The sequence below is a fragment of the Alligator mississippiensis genome, chromosome 1, assembly GCF_030867095.1.
Source record: "Alligator mississippiensis isolate rAllMis1 chromosome 1, rAllMis1, whole genome shotgun sequence".
NCBI lineage: Eukaryota > Metazoa > Chordata > Crocodylia > Alligatoridae > Alligator > Alligator mississippiensis.
In genome coordinates this window covers 239,081,657-239,101,741 of record NC_081824.1, presented here as the reverse complement: position 1 = coordinate 239,101,741, position 20,085 = coordinate 239,081,657, and the positions used below count along the sequence as shown (strand labels likewise).

At 47.6% G+C, this 20,085-nt stretch overlaps 1 protein-coding gene across 8 annotated transcripts in view; it reads left to right on the top strand.

The window, feature by feature from the left end:
* The first annotated feature begins 9,290 nt into the window (after nt 1-9,290).
* The window catches only part of HAO2 (hydroxyacid oxidase 2), a 64,339-nt gene continuing 53,544 nt past the window's right edge, over nt 9,291-20,085 (top strand). For 5 of the 8 annotated variants that reach the window (XM_019480100.2, XM_014598202.3, XM_019480099.1 and 2 more), the window contains exons 1-6: nt 9,297-9,405; nt 12,077-12,228; nt 12,955-13,106; nt 16,286-16,569; nt 18,850-19,065; nt 19,895-20,053. In XM_019480100.2, coding sequence (XP_019335645.1) covers nt 12,098-12,228; nt 12,955-13,106; nt 16,286-16,569; nt 18,850-19,065; nt 19,895-20,053 — 942 coding nt within the window. In that variant the 5' untranslated portion in view covers nt 9,297-9,405; nt 12,077-12,097. Of the gene's footprint in view, nt 9,406-11,321; nt 11,503-12,076; nt 12,229-12,954; nt 13,107-16,285; nt 16,570-18,849; nt 19,066-19,894; nt 20,054-20,085 lie in introns of all 8 variants that reach the window. The other 3 variants (XM_059720327.1, XM_019480098.2, XM_019480097.2) reach the window with 3 other exon arrangements.

The window sequence follows — 20,085 nt, the reverse complement described above, 5'->3', positions numbered from 1 at the left end:
GGCTCCCATTTTATGTCCTTTCTCCTGGCACATTGCAGAGATCTCCATTTTACAATCTTTCCTCAGGTGGCCCTCCTCCCCACATCTGCGGCATAGCTTGGATTGCTCCCAATAGTAAATCAGGTCCTTGTGGTATCAGAAAGTCAGGGCTGCTGGCAAATGCTGCAGTACTTCTGGTTTATCTGGGGCACATTTCAGCTGGACCCTTGCTATCCAAGCTCCTGTCCAGATTCCCTCTCCATCTTTTTCCTCCTCAACAGACCTCACTGATTCACAGTGCCTGCTCAGCCAGAAATGAATGTCCTACTCCTCTATTTCTGCAGTGAAAAACTGTGTGTCCACTGTCCTGATTGCAGGCATGGCAGATGCAGCAGGTTTTGTGCCTGGTTTTTGGGGGGGGGGGTTGTTTTGTTTTTTTGTTTTTTGTTTTGTTTTGTTTTGTTTTGTTTTGTTTGGGGGGGGGGACAGAGAGGGTGGCTAGGTGGGAGTTGTATAAGGAGGAAAGGTTGGGGGGATGGGGCTTACCTAACATTGAGACCTTTGTCTACATGCATTTTTTGAAAATGGTAGTGAGGGAGGCAAGAGGAGACATGGGAATAGTGGGGAATTTTTGCAGTTTCTGGGCGGGGTTATGGTTGAGGAGGCTGGGGTTATATGGGATTAGGTGGAAAGGGCTGTGGGCTTGGAAGATGTCACTACAGTACACATGCTTGGGGACTTTTGTGAAAGGACAGGGATTAGAGGGACTGGACCTTGAGGACTTGGGGGATGCAAAAAGGGTTTTAAAGTTTCTGAGGGGGAGGGAGGGAGTGACAGATGTGGAGGAATTAGAAAGGGAACAGGTTAGTAGGGTATGGAAAGGGGTGGTAGGGAGGGAGTGGAAGGGACAACACAAGAAATTAGCATGGGGGGTGGTGTGGAAAATTTTACTGGTGAAGGAGGTACACTACCAATGGGGTCTGGTAAGGTCGCCTAAGTGTCCAAAGGAGCTCTGCAATCAAGCTAAATTGGTCTTCCATGTGTTATGGGAGTACTTCTGTGCCCAAAGGAAGCTGGCTTTGTTCTTGCAGTGGATAGGAAGGGGTACAGGGGTGTCCTTTGAGAATGTGTTATATGGGTTACCTGAGGGTACTGGTGGGACTTGGGAAGTGAGGGTGTTGATAAAGTGTGTCAAGGTAGCGATATAAAAGGTCCGCTGCCTATTAGGCAGACAGGGGCTATGTTTTTCATCAACAGAGTGTTTACAGTTGGGGTTACATGGATAAAAATAGTATAGGGAGAAGGAGGAGAAAAGTGGGCAGGGGAAGGGGAAGGATACAGGGAAAGGAGGTTTCTGGCAAGGAGTTGATTGGAGGATACTGTTTCAACCTAGATTGGGTATGGGATAATTGGGGATAGTGTCCAGTTACGTGGAAGGACAATGTAGGCACTGTCTCTGTTACGGGCTCTGAAGAAGATTTGGGGTTTTATAGTTACTTATGTGTTTAATAGGCAAAGAAAGCTATTTAAGTGACTTTTGTTATGTTCAATTATGCTTTAAATTGTAATCTCACACATGGGGTTTTATTTGTATGTATATAGAAGCTGCCTGTCAGTGTGATGTTTGCTAATGTTTAAGTGTGAAGCCTGTAAAGTTTTTGTTGACATGTTATTTTTGGTACTTTAATTAAAAAAGAAAAAGACTGCCAAGGTGGACCTGGCAGGGGAAGCATCGTGACCACACAGACAGTTTTCCCAGGGCGAGTTCTTACTTACCTAGCAGGCGAAATACCATGTATCTGGGTCCATGAAGGCAATTTTCCTTAAGCGCCTGGGAGATAACTGCTCTTCTGACATGGTTTAGTACCCACCGAGGTGTTGGGGCTTTAAGCCCACTTTATGAAAATGGGGGCTCCTCGCTAGCTTGTTCCTATGGCCATATGGCTGTGGACAAGCAAAACTTGCCAACGGGTTTCAGCCTGCAAGTAGGATGCCTGCCAAAGGTTTTGGAAACATCTGAAACCCCTGGTGGGGGTAAAGAATGTTTGTCAGTTGTAGGGCCACTTATGGTTCTGGACTGACTCATGGATTTGGACTTGATTTGGCTGATTTGGAATGATTTGGCAATTGGGGTACGAGAGGGTGGAGGGTGGGTGCGCAGGTGCTCAGGGGAGTGGGTGTGTTTATTATAATGGGAAGTGCGGTTTTAAGATGTGCGATGGAAAGTTTATGATATAGGATGTATATATATAACTCTCTATATATAGAAATATATTTTAATTAACGAAAAATGGTTGGATAATCACAGCTGGCTGCAAAGAGAGAAAAAGAGAGAAGGAAAGAGAGCAAGTGTGTCAGCTAAGCACAGCAAGACAGAGGGTTGTGGCAAGCAAGAGACAGAGAGAGGGAGAGAGAAGGAAAGGGAGAGAGAGCAACCCTCTCTCTCTCAATCTCTTGCTCGCTCTCTCTTTCCCTCCCTGCAGCCCTCTTGGTTGCTGTGATTGGCTTGCATGCACTCTTGCTGTACCTTTCTCTCTCTCTCTTTCTCTCACTTGCCTTGACCTATGGCTCGCTTGATTTTATTTATTATCAAAACATAAAATCTCGAAGCTTTCTACTTTATACACACCCTACACTTGGGTTTTGCTGAATGTCCAGCTATACATACAACTCAAACAGAGAATTTTACAAATCTTGGTGGGTATCTCGTGGCCACAAATAACACCATTGGCAGCATCACTTGTTTTAGTTGGCTGACTTTCCCTCAGAAAGAAAGCCCCTGTGCCCCCATATCCCTAGAGTCTGTCTCACCCATCCTAATAGATCCTCCCAAGCCACCTCCCCTTTCCCTTTCACATCCATAGGCACCCCCAGCACTTTCACCACCTCTTGCTGCACACGCAGTCCATGGCTCCTTAAGTCCCCCAGCTCCCCTACTGCTAAGAGTGTACTCTTTCCTTTATTCACTCATGTCCCAGCCACTCCCCCATACCTGTCAACATGTCCCAAAACCCATTATAGGGATCCCTCATTTCGAACTACAAATGTCACATCATCCATGTAAAGCAACTACTTCACCTCCCTATCCCCCACCCTTCCCCAGAACCATTACCCCTTTTATTCTGTTATCCTTTCTGATTCATTGCATCAATGGTTCAATCCTGCACATGAATAGTCCAGGCAACAGGGAGCACCCTTGCCATACCCCTGGCTTTATCTCGAATTCTGCGTCCAAAAATCTTCTCACTAGGAATCTTAACCCTCCTATGCAATGCTTTTATCCACCTGACAAATAGCTCTGTGCACACAGAGCTCCATGTCCCCTAGCACATCCTGGAGGATCTCCGCATGGCCTTGCCCATGCCAAATAGGTGGCTGATGTACTGCAGGCTGGGAGGTATGGCCAGTTTGAGCAGGGCAAAGGCTTGCTTGCTTTTTTTTTATATTAAAGTAACAAAAACTTAAAAGTTCTAACCTGAACAGAAACTTCAAACTTGCAACACAAAGGATAACATATCCATATCCAAACTCTATATCCATTTATCATTCAACCACAACCATATAACACAACAAGGTTCAATGTCACCTTACAAACTTGTAAAACATATACCCAACACATTAGAAATTACTTTAACTCGTACACAACAAAAGTATGTACACATATTTGCAACTTATTTATCTTTATACCCACAGCTTTATCTAATAATCTCATGTCATAATCTTCAACCCTCAACACAACTCTTCCCCCACCCCATTCAGCAAAGGCTTGCTTGATTGGCCAATCATAGCTGGTTCCAGCAAGAAAAAAAGTGAAAGACAGAGAGTGTGTGAACCAGTCACAGCAAGCCAGATGGTCGCAGCATGTGAGAAAGAGAGAGGGAGGGAGTGAAAACAGGATAGAGAGCGATGCCCCCTCCCCCCATCTCTCTCCCTGCAAAACTCTTGGTTTCTATGATTGGCTGAAACACTCTCTCTCTATTCCTTGCTCTCTATCTCTTTTTCTCTCCCTGTCTCTAACTTGCCTTGACCTTCTGGCTTGCTGTAATTGGCCAATCACAGCTAGTTGAAATGAGAGAAAGGGAAAAATAGAGAGCATGTGAGCCAATCAAAGCAAGTCAGAGGGTTGCAGCAAGCAAGAAAGAGAGAGCAAGAAGGGGACTTTACTCAGTAAAGTCTCAGAGTCTACAAATGTGGCCCTATTTGGCCATGGTAAGCTAATTAACTCTGCTGTAGGTCAGCACTTGTAAACACAAGTAGTAGCCTATGGTGGCATTATTTAGTGCACCACAGTGCATGTGTAGATGCTGCTTCAGTGCAGGAGCTGCCTACTGTTTAGCCCCACACTAGAAGACCCTTGTGCCCCAGACAGCCCCTCCACAGCACATTAAGCCAGGTTGTAGCAGTCCCAGGCTGGCAGGCTGATCCCCTGCGTCCCCTTCCAGCTGGAGCTGCTCCAACCCAGTTCAAATGTGCTGTGGTCCTGGGTGCACATGTAAATGGGGCACACAGAAGCAATAAACTTTGTTACAAACTGTGCTTACTGATGCCCATAGTCTGGCCTCATAAATAGCAGTTTACCCATCTTGAGGATGCAGCCAGCCAATTTTCCAGGCTGATCACAAGGCCATATGACAGGCAGCCCTTTCAGTCAATCAGCAGTGGGTGGCAGCCATCTTGGGCCAGCAGTTCCCCCTTCCCCCCTGCCCCACAGCAGGCTGTGCAGCTGGGCAGCAGCATCATGAGGACTTCTGGCTCCCTCTATTTTCAGTAAGTTTTCCTTCTTTTTTTCATGGATTTTGCAGGCATTGCCCGCTTTCACAGGCAATTTCAGATTGTGCCTTTTCTCCAAAATCCATGAAATTACGATTTCACTAGGTTCCTACTTATAAATGACTGCATTCAGTGGCCACCAGCAGGGACACCAATGAGGGGCTTCTGGGTGCCATCACTGGGGCCACCATCGCCCTCCTGGGCCTCCAGCCCTGCTGCCTCTGGGCCCACCAGGCCAGCCAAGACTGCTGGTGGCACATCATCCAGCAAGCCTGGGATGATGAGCAGTGGCTGGAGGCCTTCCGCATGACCTGGGACACTTTCTGGGACCTTGTGGAGCAGCTCTGTTCCCACCTGGAGCAGCAGGACACTGACATGCAGCCACCCCTCCCTGCAGACACCCAGCTGGCTTTTGCCCGTCTCAAGATGGCTATACCTCCCAGCCTGCAGGACATCAGCCACCTATTTGGTATGGGCAAGGCCATGGGGAAACCCTCCAGGACATGCTGGGGGACACAGAGCTCTCTGTGCATGACCCCCAGGTGGTGGTGGTGGGGTTCCATGCCCTTGGCTTCTCCCAGAACATTAGGGCCCTGGATGGGACCCACATCCCCATCACCTGCCCGCCCAACAGAAAATGCCCCTATTACAGCTGGGGGGGCTTTCACTCCATGGTGCTCCAGGTCATCGTGGACCACTACAGGGCCTTCATCCATGCAAATGCAGGTTGGGCAGGCAGCACCCATGACACCCACGTGTTTCAGAACGGGCGTCTGGGTCTCATGGAAAGCAGCTGATTCATGCCAGGGATGCCAGACCTGCAGCTGGGCACCACGGCCATCACACCGTTCCTCATCAAGGACCCTGCCTACCTGTTCTTGGTTTGGCTCATGCAGCCCTACACCAGCCACCTGGACCCTCACCATGGCCACTTTAACTGCTGCTTGGCCCAGACCCATGCCCTGGTAGAGTGTGCCTTTGGCTGTCTCAAGGGCTGCTGGGGCTCCTTCACCACCTGCCTCAAGTTTGCTGAGAAACCCCACTGGTCATCATTGCAGCCTACATGCTACATAACGTCTGAGGCCCAGGGGGAGCTGTTCCACAAGGCCTAGGCAAAGGAGGCATGGCAGGCAGAGGAGGCACAGCAGTGGGAGCACCACCTGGGGCAGCAGCAACAGTGCCCCCCCCCCCCCCCCCCGAGCTAGGGCGAGCTGCACACCTGCCAGTGACAGCCAGGTCTCTGGATGTGAGAGACCCTGGCCAACCATCTCCTCCAACACTCCCTGCTCTAGCCCACCTGTATCATCACCCACGGCCACCACCCCTGCCCAATCCTAGCACCATGCTCACTGCAGACACATCTCAGAACAAGTTCTTATTCCCCTCACATCAAAGAGAGTCCCCCTCCTCCCTCTCTCCCTCCCTCCCTTTCCAACAAACAGCCCTCCTCCCCCCTTCCCCCTCAACAGAGTCCTCTACCACCAAGCCCACCCACCACCAATAAAAAACCTTCTTCCCCATGAAAACTATTTATAGTGTCCTTTGTGGGCCATCCCACAAATGGTGGGGACACCTGGGGCAGAGCCAGGGGACAGATGTTCAGCACCCTGGTCTCTGAATGTTCCCCCGTGGGTGTGGACACTGTGGCAAGTGTGGCAGGTGAGGGGTTTGCCCTGGGGTGACTGCAGCTGCTGGTCTCCTGGCATAGGTGGCTCCCCACAGCAGCTGGTGTTCAGGGCCTGCAGGGCCAGTATGCAGTCCTGGTCGCACTGCAGGCAGCTCTAGCTCCATGCCCAGGTGCAGCTGGGGCAAGTAATGGGTCTGGGCCCAGGTGGCACCAGAACCAGGGGGCCCAAGGCAGGGGCTCCTGGCTGCTAAAGATAGTGCTGGACCTCTTCAGGCCCAGATGAGGGCCTGCTGCTGGGTGGCAGGTGGCTGCTAGGTGACAGGTGGGGCTAAGGTCAGGAGCCAGGCAGCAGGTGACACAAGTGCAACCACCAGGGCCAGAACGGTGTCCAGCACCCGGCAGTTACTGTCTGTGGCCTGCACTGCCTGGGCCAGGATGGCATTCTGCTCCTGCAGGAGGTCCAGCCTCTTGTGCTCTAGGGCCAGGAGCTGTGCCCAGAACTCCCAGTCTGTCCCATCCCACATGTCCTCACAGGTACTGTCCTCTATTGGCTGGGCCTGTAAGTCCTCCAGCCAGTCTTCTGATGCCACAACAGCTGCTGTAGGAGGATGGTTCAGTCCTACATCAGCCCCTGGTAGAGCCAGAGCGTCTTCAGGGCCCCTGCTATGGGTGATGTGACCCTGAGGCTGCATCCCAGCTGCCAGGGACAGCCTTTCCCCCACATGCAGTTGCAGGACCTGCAGAGTCATGAGTCATGAGATAGAAGCCGTTTGAGAGAGTTTGCAATATTTCTCGTATAAGATGCTCTGTACCAGGGGCTGTGTGCTGCCTGGCCTCAAATCAGGTCAGATGTGCATGGGTGCCCAGGTACCATTGTAAGTTGGATGGGCAGGCCCAGGAGGCTGCCAGCCAAGGCCCCTGTCCCCACTCACTCCCCTGTGGCTAGCAGGTCCCTAGGTGCTGGCCTCAGGCAGCCTGCTCCAGTCCCAGGCCAGGCTTCTGGCAGCACCTGCTGCAGTGGCTCCAGACCCTACTCCTCCACTCCTTCTGCAAGCCAGCTGCTGTCTTGTACTGCCACCCACCCATGGCACCTGGGCTCAGGGGGAGTGGGGCTCCCAGACAACTGGGATGAGGAACTGCCTGCACCCCTGCCCTCCCCGCAGGGGGCCTCTCTGGGGAGGTGCCCCAGGACCTGCCCCCCAGCGTACCAGTACTGAGCCCCAAACATCCCCCTACTGCACGTGTCCCAGGCAGTGTGCAAGGAGCTGTTTGTGTAGACTGACCAACCCAGTATGCCCTTCTGCTGCTGATGGCCATGGTGCCCTCGGTGCATCTGTACACCTGGTATGGAACCCTGAGCTATGATGGCATGGGGGGCAAGTTCCGGCTGCCTGCAACCTCTGCTGCCACCTTAAGGACTACCTGTGGCTGCAGTACACATCTGTCCCCTGCAGCTGAGGAAGCTATCACTCCTGGCATCAGTGCATTCCTCAGTGTGTGAGAGGCTCATGCCCACCTAGCTGCCAGCCTAGCTGCGGGGGCACAAGCTGCTCAATAAGGTTCAATGCATGCTGTGGGGGTGCGGGAAACACAGGGCCAGGGGAGTGTGGGCAGGTCAGGCAGAAAATGGGGGCAGGGCAGGGTAGGGGCAGAGGTGGAGGTATGGAGGGCCCTCCCCACAATGCAGACCTTACCACATGGACAGGGCTGGTGTGGCTGGTGGGTCTTCTCATTCCTGTATGTCGGTGACAGCATGCAGTTCCAACTGGTGTCCTGAGATGGTGGGGCATGGTGTGCAGGTGCCCGGCTTGGCCCGCCCCCAGGGAGGAGCTGGCACTGCTGGTGGTATCATGTCTGGCCACACCTAGTGGCTGGGCCTGGGGCTGCAGAGCTGGCAAGGCAGGCATTGGCCAGGGCTCCCTGACCTGCTTGTGGAGACCGCAGCTAGGGAGCTTAGCAAAATGGGCCACTGGACACCCAAGGGGCCCTCTTCTGGTGACATCACTGGAGGTGCCAGGCTGGGACAGTGGCTTGGGCAGGCTGCCTATACTGCTGTAGACAGCACACCAGGGTCCTGGATCTTGGGTCCTGAGACGCAAGGATGGCATCTAGTTGCTGCATGAAGAGCATGGACTTACGGTCACTACCAGCCAGTCATGGTGACCCACTGTGCCCACAAAGGCTTGACCTTTATGCAGCATTGCTGTCATGCCCAGTTGTGCCCACACTCCTGTATCCAGCCTGACAGTGCCTCATAGATATGGGCTTTATAGTGCCTGCCCCACTCAAACTGGCGCTGCATCTCCATCTTGCCCCACAGCACAACAATGTTGCCAGTCTCCTCCTTGGACCAGTTGGGGCCCCAAGTGGAGGGTACAGGTATGGGCACGGGTGTGGGCATGGGCCTGGTCAAGGAGGATGCTATCTGGGATCCCACACCAGGCTCTGAGTCCCCACATGGCTGTCCCAGTACTTCCAGGCCTGGGCAGCTTCCTGCAACGCGTAGCACAGGGGCACAGCATGGGACTGTCAGCTGCATAGCAGAGGCAATGGCCCACAGCACCTTCAGGCACAGCACCTTGGCCCCCTAGTGGCAGGGCCGACCCAGGAGCAAGTCTACACATTCATTACAGCTCAGTAACTAATTCCACAGAAATTTGATATCTAGATTTGCAGGTAGCAAATTTATGCACGATTAAGGGATTTTACTGTCCAGTGAGTATGTTCATGTATAGATGCATGCACTTACTGCGCAGTCAACTAAGGTTACTGTGCATTAAGGCATCTTGTGTAAATGCAGCCAGTGATTCTCAGAAGTGCTTGCTAAGTCAGTTTGCATTCTTTAGAAGGACATTTTGCTGATCCACCAGCAAAACAAATTTGTACAAACAGTACAAAGATTACTGGAGGTCTGAACTTTCATCCCCTGCATTACTTATTCACTCCAGAAAACTGTGGCAGTTCTGTTGTATCCTGTTTGCAAGCCACTTTGCAATCTTTTCTGGTGCTATTAATTCTTGGATCCCAAGGTAAGTTGGTTTTGCCAGTGTGTGAGAGAAGAGTGAGGTCTGTGCCTGGATGATACATGCTTCCTGTTTCTTCTGCTAAGAAATAATTTGGTTTGTTATTTATGCTTGATGACTTTGGCCTTGTTCACACTAGAAAAATGAGAAACCTTGATATTTAGTGATGTAGTTCTTGCAGGATCAACAATGCAGTTGGATAGATAAGGTTCAGGACATTTATACTGCTACACTATCTTTATCTATCTATCCCCTTTTGGAAACTGGGTTGAGTGCTTTTGTGTACATCATTTGTGTTTTCCTCTGTGTCTGGATCACATGCAGCCATCAGGTGACTGCATCTGCCCTCCAGTGACCACCCCATGGTGATCTGAGATGCTGGTCCCAATTACACATGCCCATCCTACTACTACATTGATATAAAAGGAACAATGGAAATATTCTGCCCTGAGCATTTTCAGAAAAATTAGATTGCATCCCTCTACCAAGAGTTCTCATTCCGTTTTCCTCTAGACCAATGCAGCTACAACCTGGATACCTGACAGATTGTATGCATGGCATTTGTTCCTAGTTTCAAGAAGTCGTGTTTTCATCTGAACTAAAAAATCTCTGTTTTAACTAGGCCTAACCAAATCATTACTAATAAACATTTTATTAGACATATTTTGCCTCTTTTTGTGCTTTGTGTACTGCATGTGAGCAGACAACTTCTTTCAAGCATATAATCATTATTTGGTAAATCATTTCTGGGCATAACTCTTTGTCCTGCGGTTGCTCAAAAGCCTGTGACTGCATGTACTTAACATTCAGCAGCTTTGCTACTTTGACTTGGCACATGTGGCGTACAGTATTATTTCTGTTTCCTGGCTGGATTAGGATAATTGTTAGAACCAGTATTCAGTGTGAATCCTTGAAGCTAAACAATCAAAATTTGGTCTGTGCCAATGCTTTATGGTTTTTTCCTTTTCTTTGTTTACATTTGCCTCCCAAGTACATTCACTTGCTACAAGGTTCCCAGAGAGCTAAGACCAAATGGCTGGTAACTTTTACAAAACTAAAATAAATATTCCTGGAAAATATATGAGCTTCCTTTGCTCTCAACAAAGAACCTGAACATCCAGAAACTGTACCTAGCTATTCAATGCATTTCTTCTGGACTACAGGGTGTCCAAGTCCAGGGAGTGTACATGCCCCTTTCAGGACTTTCTCAGCCAAATTCAAATGTGGTACATATCAATGAGTGTCATTTGGTGAAGGAGTAGAGGGACATATGGGGAAATGAATGAGCAGCAGCATGTAAGAGAAAGGGATAGGGTTTTTTAAGCCATTGTTCGGGCTCTTGTTGGGTCCTTTTCCTGCCACATCTTCACTCTCTCCCTTTAGCTATAATAACTAATGCCATCTTCTGGTAGTAATGTGTAACATATCCCTGTGTTTATGTTATCTCTGGATAGGCCCATACTTAGTTATTTAATGTTCTTCCAGATGGCTGAGTCCTTGGAGAAAACCAAAAGAACAGTGAAGTTCTGAAGCAGCCTTCCAGTGCAGTAATAGGGGCAGACAAACCTAGCTTAGTGTTTGATTGAGTTTGATCAGTTCATGAATAGGATTGTGTGAGAAGGTTACCTATGATAACAGAGGAGTGCAGCTCATAACCTAGAAAGCTCCTTTTAGCCAGATGTTATTGACGCAGAAAAAAGGCATAAGTGGAGAGACTGTAAAACATAGGCTGCATTCTGACTCCTGGCCACATCAGTAGGTTGTCTGTAGCCCTAGGGCAGAAGATCAATGGCCTGAGGTCAAGTGAAATAATCATTAACACTGAATAATCTCAGCCTGGTAAAGCAGTAGGTAAGGTTAGAAAATATTCTAATTCTATTCATATAATTAGATCACATACCAAATGCTTCCTTCTTTTGCAGTCCTTTAATCTTTAATTAGAGCCGGGAGAAGGGGCTGTATTCAGATAGACCTGAAGACAGAATTAAGCCCTCTGGACTTGATGCTGTGACCAACGTCAAAGAAAGTAGTTCAAGTTGCCTGTGAAATGTTTCCTTTTACATGTGTATGATTGCATGAAAAAATACATTAAAGAACATTAAGGTAACAAATCAAGAATGCCAGATTGAGACTTATCTATGCATTTTAATTTAATAGGAAAACTCAATTCTGGCATTTTCTGACTTTTGATTGCATGATATTAACATTTAAGTGTGGAGATTTTATGTAATTTCCTATTATTTAAAAAAATGGAAATAGGAAAATTGGAAATTTCATTATGTCAGCTTGTGCTGACTGCCAGATGGAACAGCAACAGGGTTGGGACCCTTGGATTCACATCATAGAGGATAGCAGTCAACTTTCTAGGGCAGGCAACTTTCCTTGATCAGTCTCTGTGGAGAAGACTGAGCTGTAACTCCTTTGGAGACAAATAGTACAGCAGCATTCCCTCTAAGCTGTGTGGCATGCACAGCCACACAGATATGCTCAAGCTGTGCTGCCAGGCATGCCTGCATGCCCACACACACCACACAGCTTAGAGGAAACCCTGGAGTACAGTGCTGTTGATCCAAGCCTCACATTAAATTAAACTGAAGTGGATAGAAAAAGGAATGCTGAGAGAGTTCAGGAATATGGTTTCTGTTTTGTGCTTGATGGATTTTCCTTCTCCTCTAAGTCCCTGTAGCTTTCCTCTGAAATGCCAATGGTATGCCTGTCGGACTTTGAAGATTATGCTAAGCAGTACCTACCCAAGACCACTTGGGATTTTTTTGCAGCTGGAGCAGATGAGTGTTGCACCCGAGAAGACAATATCTTGGCATATAAAAGGTATAAGGCAGGCTTCTTCTTTGGGCCAAAACGTTATACTTTTCCAGTACCTAGCAGCACCTGTCCTCTCTAGCATGACCCAAAGCAAATGCACCTTTCCATATAACTGATTGTACCCATCACTGAGATGGCACCCAGCAGGTGAGGGCGGGTAGTGTAGGCTAGAAGTGACACAAAGGAACAGCATGGGAGTGAAACAAGCACCTTGCCATGTGGTGTGAGTATCATGTGGTGTGAGTAGATGTAATAAGGTGCGGGGTGATTGGGAGTATGAGCTGGACAACATGGAGCATGAGTGAGCATTCTGGAATTTGGGGACAGAGTGCATGGGTAATAGCAGTGGGCAGATTGCAGGCTGGTAAGGGGGAACAGAGTAGCTTTAGGCTGGGTTATATGGGGGCAGAAAGGTAGGGTGGAACAGCAAGTAGCAGGAGTGGGGCATCTAAGTGGGATTTAGGGGAAAGATGATGGGTGGTACTAGACCAAGTGGGGTGACGCTTGGAGGTGGGTGGTAGAGGCTGTAAGGATGGTTGGACTGGGCAGTGAAGACAAGCTGCTAGGGAGGGATGAAGTTCTCATATGGAGTTCTCCAAGGACCACTGCCCCTAGATTATTCTTCTTGGGTCAAATGACTGTAACACAACCTTCTTCCAGGTGACATTAGAACCAGTAAAGCCAGGGGGCTGCAACCCTATTGACAGGTATATCACCTTTGCTTTCTGACAGAATCCGTTTTCGGCCACGCATGCTACGTGATATGTCTGTTATAGACACAAAGACAACACTTCTAGGGACTGAAATCAGCTTCCCTGTAGGGATTGCTCCCACCGGCTTCCATCAGCTGGCTTGGCCAGATGGAGAGAAAAGCACAGCCAGAGGTAGGTCACAAATTCATTACTATAAACCAAAGGAAGATGAGTTAAAAACCTAAGGGAAACCTCAATCCACTGTCATGGTATTTTATGCATGGAAGTGTTTATGGGGCAAATTCTTTTCTCACCCTCTGAGCCCATTCCTGAGTGTTCTGGTGGCACAAGCAGCTTGGAAGCCAGAATTGGCCACAGTGTTCCAGTTATTACTGGCAACCAGAATAGCCTTTTGGGGACTTGCAACTAAGCTGCTCTGACTTGTGCCAGGAACCAATTTGATACTCAGCTGTGTGTATGATCTAGAGGAGGGGTAGGGTGTGGAAACACTTACCCTGTCTGGCCTTTGCAGTGAACATGAAGACCAGTGTGCCATCTTTGAAAGTCAATTTCCAAATGCTGTGAGACTGGATCATGGGCAGAGCTAGGATTTTGAAAAGGGGGCTGATAATAGTTTGCATCATTGCATCTAACACAATACTTTTTCCTCCAATTAAAAGAAACTAGAAGCTGTACTAATATACTATGCACCTATAGCTATACTATTCCATTTCAGATGAAAGCAAAAACAAATATAACTCTATTGGAATGTGAACTGATTTTCTATATTATATATTAAGTACAAAAACACAACTAACTAGGAAAATAATAAGTCATTAACGTTAAATGTACATCTGTTATTCAGATCTATAAAACAAAATGTAACTTTCTTGAGCATCTTGACAATGTGTCCAACATTTCACTAACAGTTATTTCCACATCTGAGTTAATGTTCAACATGGCTAGTCCATTAAGATACTCTTCATCCATTGTGAAACAAGCCAGGTTTAAGTCTCTGGTGACCATGGGTGCCAGAGAAGGAGCAAACTGCATGCTCCACCCTTTCACAGCCCCTGTGCTGGCTGCTATGAGCATAGTGGTTTGCTGTGGGTGCACAGACACAAAGCTGACATTTTCAGCCTGGCTTATCCCACTGCTTCTCACATGCACCCAGGGGTAGTGAGGGAAGCTATAGAACCAGGTGGCTCTGGAACCTGGTATGTGAATCCCCAAAGGAAGTGCTGTGGCAGTAAAGGCTGCACTTGGTGCCCCAGGTACAGACAGGGGACTGGGAGAGAGTCCCCCTCCCCCATCTTGAGGGTTGCGAATTGCTACCCTATCCTCTTTAAATCTCTCCACCTGCCCCTCTCCCTGGTTTTCCTTCTACCAGCTCCCTTCTTTCTCACTCCTCTCCTGCTCCAAGGTGATCAAGGCTGCACCACACTGCTGGGGGCTCTGGCTGCAGCGCGCCCTGAGCACCCCATGGCCACTGCTGCTGCAGGGATCAGCTGTGGGCCCTGTGGGGAGGCTGAGACCCAGCAGGGAGTGCATGAGGCCCTGTGGGAGGGGCATGTGGGCCCTGTGGGGGCACGTGTACTATGCAAAGAGGTTTTATGTGCCCTATGGGGGGAGCTGTGACCCTGTGGGAGGAAGCTGTGGGCCCTGTGGGGTGGAGGGTCTGTGTGCTGTGCAGGGGGGCTGCACCCTAGGGGGGGACAGGGGACCCACCCCTCCTGAGCATTGCTACCCACACAGCCCCCACGCACCCACAGTCCCTCCACAATCTATCCACAACAACCACACCCCAAGCCATCCCCACAAACCCCTCACCCACATACCCAGTCACAAACCCCCACACAAGCCCCATACCCCACAAACCTCACCCTCACAAATCCTACAGCCACCCACAAACTCCCCCAATCCCCCCAAATTGCTTTATATTTGTAAATATATCAATAAAACATTGAACAACATTGCCCAAATATATTAATAAAACATTGCCCTCTCTCTATATAGTGGTGTTTCATTTTAATAGCGGAAGGATACTATTTTGGGTATTTTAATGAGAGAATTTGGGTTTCTTATCACAGAATTTGCAATTCATAAACAAGGAACACCAGAATCTCTGCAGGTGAGACAAGTGGTGAGACCTGTGCAGAGGAGCCTGAAGGGCAGACAAGATGGCTGACCTCTTGGCCATTTGGGGCCAAAAGGACACGCTTTGACATTTCAAAGTGGGCCACTGCAAGGAGCACATCTTCTGGGCGATAGCTGCCCAGATGGCAGAGTGGGGGCACCCCAGCCGGGTCTGGCAGGGGTGCAGCACAGGTTTTTTATACTGCTGGGGCCAGCACAGGTGCTGTCCCCAGCCTCTCTCTCCCCCTGGCTGCAGATCTGGGAGGAGCTCGGCAGGGTTATTTTGCCTCAACTGGCACAACTTGCCCCATGCCAAAGTGCATATCCGGGCACATGCCCTGAGGCAAAAATCCCTGGCTCAAATTTGTGCTGCTCCTATTTGAGCTGCTACAAGTGCATGTGCCTGCATGTGTGGATGTGCCCTAGGACTGGAATGCTTTTGCTCTGGCACCAGCACAGCAGCCTGGTCCCTCCTTGCATCAAGCTATTATTTTCACAGCTTGCTTCCTCTTCTTTTTGCTTACTCTTCTGAAAGCTTTTAATGCTCTCAGTGGGACCCTCCTTACCCAAATGTCCCACAGCTGGGCTTTGTTAGCAGGACTGACTCCTCCTCCTCAAAATGACTCATTACAGAACTGTTATTCATCAAGTCCTAGATTATTAGAACTAAGTGGGACCCGCTCAAATTAGCAGGAAACAGGTTTAAAACTAACAAGAGGAAGTGCATAGTTCATTTGTGGAACTTATCACCACAGGAGTCTGTAAGGGTAGATACTACAGCCAAGTTCAAAAATGGACTAGACAAATTCATGGATGATAGATCCATTAATAGATATTAAATACAGCAGTCAAGGATCTAACCTCTGTCACCTCTGAACCAATAATGGTAGATGCCAGGGAGGTATGAAAGAGGACAAATCACTCTAGATATACCCTGTTCATTTACTCTTCCTCTAAAGCATCCACTGTTAGAGACAAGTAACTGGGCTAGATGGACTGTTGGTCTGACCAAGCATGACACTTCTTATGTCTTATGGTTGAATTTTGACATTTATAGTGTTTGATTCATATTAACCAGATGGTAGGATACCTTAGTGTCTTATACTAAAAATACCAATCCATACATACCTTTATAGGAGTATGAAAGATGCTGAGACATTAGCTGGTGTTTTATACTTATACCTGTGTACAGACCCATGGCACATCATGCTGAGTTTTGTAAACATCTTTTATAGCGGCTGCAGCCATGAACACCTGCTATATAACCAGCACGTATTCCACCTGCGCTGTGGAGGAGATAGCTGCGGCTGCACCCAGGGGCTTCCGTTGGTTCCAGCTCTACATCCACCGCAACAGGGCACTCACAGCACAGCTGGTACAACGGGTGGAGGCCCTGGGTTTCCAAGGCCTAGTGCTTACTGCTGATCTGCCCTACACTGGCAAGAGACGAGCTGACATCCACAACAACTTCCAGGTCCCTCCACACATGAAAGTGAAGAACTTTGAAGGAAACTTTGAAGTCTGTAAAGTTACCTGATCGCTTTTAACAGAGATAGAAATATATTATGTGTATGTGAGAAAGAGAGGTTACATATGTAGATACCCCTAGATTACAGAATATAACCACATAGCTAGGGCAGTGGTTGCTACCTTCTGGGGCAGAAGGTAGAACAGGATGACACTTTAGAGACTAACTGGTTCAGGGACTGGTTCAGAGACCATGAGTTTCTGTTGGCAACAGCAAACTTCCTCAAATGCATAGCATATGAAAGTGCATGCCTCTCTGAACCAATTAGTCTCTAAGATGCCCTACTTTGTGCTTGATTTCATATTAATACAGCTAACCACCTAACTTTTTGGGTTAACTCTCACTGTTTATCAAGCTTAGGAATGGCCTAAACTCAGAAATATCATAGTTACATTTGTTTCATTGACAGGCTATGAGATTTTTACTGAAACATTTATGCCAACAAAGCCCTGGCAGAGTTGCCATTATACAGGCAAAAAGGTACCATACAAACTTAATTAAAGGAATGCATTTTTTGTGCATGAATAAGCCTAAAGGCCTCTGTATGTACCAGCCAGTGGTTGCCACCCTCCAGTTCTGTGCTTGCTCCAGTAGTGCTTGGGCTGCTCAGACTTCTGGCCTCACCATCACAAAATGACCATGTTCCACTGGGGGTTTTCTCATTCACAGCTGAATAGCATGAGAATTGTGCTGTCTTTTAAATCATTCTTCTAACAACTATCTTGTAGGAGAGGACTGAAAATTGGCAGGAAGATAGGGTCAAATTCATAAAAATGTTTCAGCATCTCTCATTGATAGTAATGGGGGTTTGGTGCTGAAATGCCTTTGCAAATTTGGCTCAGTTCCTGGGTCAGATATTTCCCTTCCACTGGTCTTCTGGAAAGCTTTTTTTGCTTTGTTTAAAAATCCTACTCTGAATATGAACGATAATAGTTCAGCAAATATCCCCCACTTCCCATTTGTAGCACATTTGCAGCTCTAGCAATGTTACAGGATGTGTCAAGGCACTTTAACCTTGCATCCAGGTAGAAAAACACCTGTTTGGGCTGAAAGGCAGAGGTGACGGTCCATTGTAAGTAAAGAAGACTAAACAAACCAGAGTTGATTCCAGGATGTGTGTAGCAGCCTTCCCTTCCCTCTTTGGTCTCTGTTACAATCACCTTTTGTACTTAAATATAACAAATAGTAAGGTTGCATTTGCTTGACCTCCCTTGACCAGGATAGTCCATAATCCAGTCTAGCAAGGACAAGCAGCCTTGTACAGAGAAAAAATGATGGCTTTGAAAACCTGCTCTACAAAGGACACGCCCTCTTTAGCTCTGTCATATCCTGGCAGCCCCTCCTGCCAGCACTATGGCTGTGAAACCTCAACCTGATTTCCAGAGATTCTTATTTCCAGAACTACTCCCTGTCAGAAGTGTCGCTGCCGTGCACTGCAGCAAGGAGTCGGGACCTTAGAAGCCGTCAGGCGGGTATTTGACGCATGGAGTGGAATTAATTAGGCAGACGCTTATCGGTTGCAAAGCAAGATTATTTACTCACGCCGTCAAGGTGGTGAATAACGGAGGTCAGAGATACTTGGTTAGTTATAGCTTAGGGTTCGTAGGTCGGTCTGCATAAGAGTTCGGTGGTCAGGCAGAAAAGGTCGGGCCGGCAGGTCGTTGATTTACGTCTGAAATTGGGTCGAGACGCGGGAAACTGACAAGTGATCAATTTGTCAGTTACTCTGATGCCTACGTTCAGAGGTCTCCAAGGTGTGTGCGCGGAGGTCTCCCACTTCACGGAAGTGAAAAAAGGTTTTGTTTGTGTAATAGACAATTGGTTTTTGCCACATCATAAATTTAATTAGAATCGCCAATTATCTAGCGGTCTTCGCTAGGGTGTTATGACAGGATTACTCCCTGTTTTCTTTGACCAATTATAGTGATTTCTGTAAAGCACAGAAGGCTAAGTTTCATTTCTAGTTAGTGTCGCAGTTATAAATCTCTTTTTGACATGCGCAGTAAAAAAAACTGTTACTATCATCTTGTTAGTTAACCCTTAGTTAACCTAGTGCAGACTAAAACTGTTTTGAATGGTATTACTTGCTTGTGACATGGGCACTACTTAATTGGGTTGTAACAAGAAGTATTGTTGCTAGTGATATAAACCAGTTAATGGAATAGTTATCAAAGCTTATTAACATCCTCCCTGATAAGAAAAGAATGTGAGGGTGTGTTACATTATTGCAGTCCATAACGTGAGTTCCTTCCTTCTGTCCCATGGCTGCAGGAAAACATATGTACCGAGTATGGACTGCCCCCTAACTTCATAGATCCTTCTATAAACTGGAATGACATCTATTGGCTGAAGAGCTTGACTCGCTTGCCCATCATTGTCAAAGGAATTTTGACCAGAGAAGATGCGGATTTGGCAGCGAGACATGGAGTTCAGGGCATTATTGTGTCAAATCATGGTGGAAGGCAACTAGATGGAGGACCTGCCACTGTAAGTGTCTTATGTATATATATATATGCCTGCATAGGTGACAGAGTGCAGAAATTGATATAGGCAACTGTGGTGTCCTGGCATGTGTGCCTGCAGATGGTGGGTGTGTTTACATGGCAGGAACCGCAGTTTCTGTAGATGTGTCTGAGTTACCTTGGCTCTTCGCATCATGGAGCACAGCACAGCCTAAATGCCTGAATACTTCCTGGGTGGCTGTTGAACCCCAACCTGGGTTCTGTGATCTCACAGCTACTCTGCTACCTGGGATACCTGGATTTACATCAGCTGCTGCCCCATTTTTTACTACTGAATTTTTCACACTGTTTCAATCTTTTAGAATTTTTTATTTGCAAATTAAATGATTTTTCTTTTAAATCTTGAAATTTATTGAAAATATTTCACACCATATGACTGTACATTCATTTGCACTTGAAAATCGGCTTAACTAGGTGCAAGTGGGATCTTCTTTTTAATTTAGAACTTTATTAGTGGCACATTTTGCAGTAGCATAACTATGGGTGTTGACAGGGACACTTGTTTTGAGCGCTGATTTTAAGGGGGTACAAGAATAGTAGAAGCCATGTCAGCAAACCTGACCACCATTTCTCCCACTCCAGCCACCACTGCTGCCCAGGATGTAGAACTTGCTTGCTACACTTCTAACATTTTGTGTTATGAGGTACGCTGATAAATATTGGTTTGACAGTATATTCAGTTACTAAAGTGTTATACATGTTTATCTATCTGTGTAATTCCTCCTTCTCTTCCTCTGTCTTTGTCTTTCTTAATTCAGTTTGAGCTCAATGTGAACATGTTTACTTCTTTGCAGATTGATGCTTTGGTTGAAGTTGTGGACATGGTGCAAGACAAAATGGAAGTTTATTTAGATGGTGGAATACGGACGGGAAGTGATGTATTAAAGGCACTAGCACTAGGAGCAAAATGTGTCTTCATTGGAAGGCCAGTCTTATGGGGTCTGACCTACAAGGTAAATTTGGGAACAGAGAATTTGTACGTGAA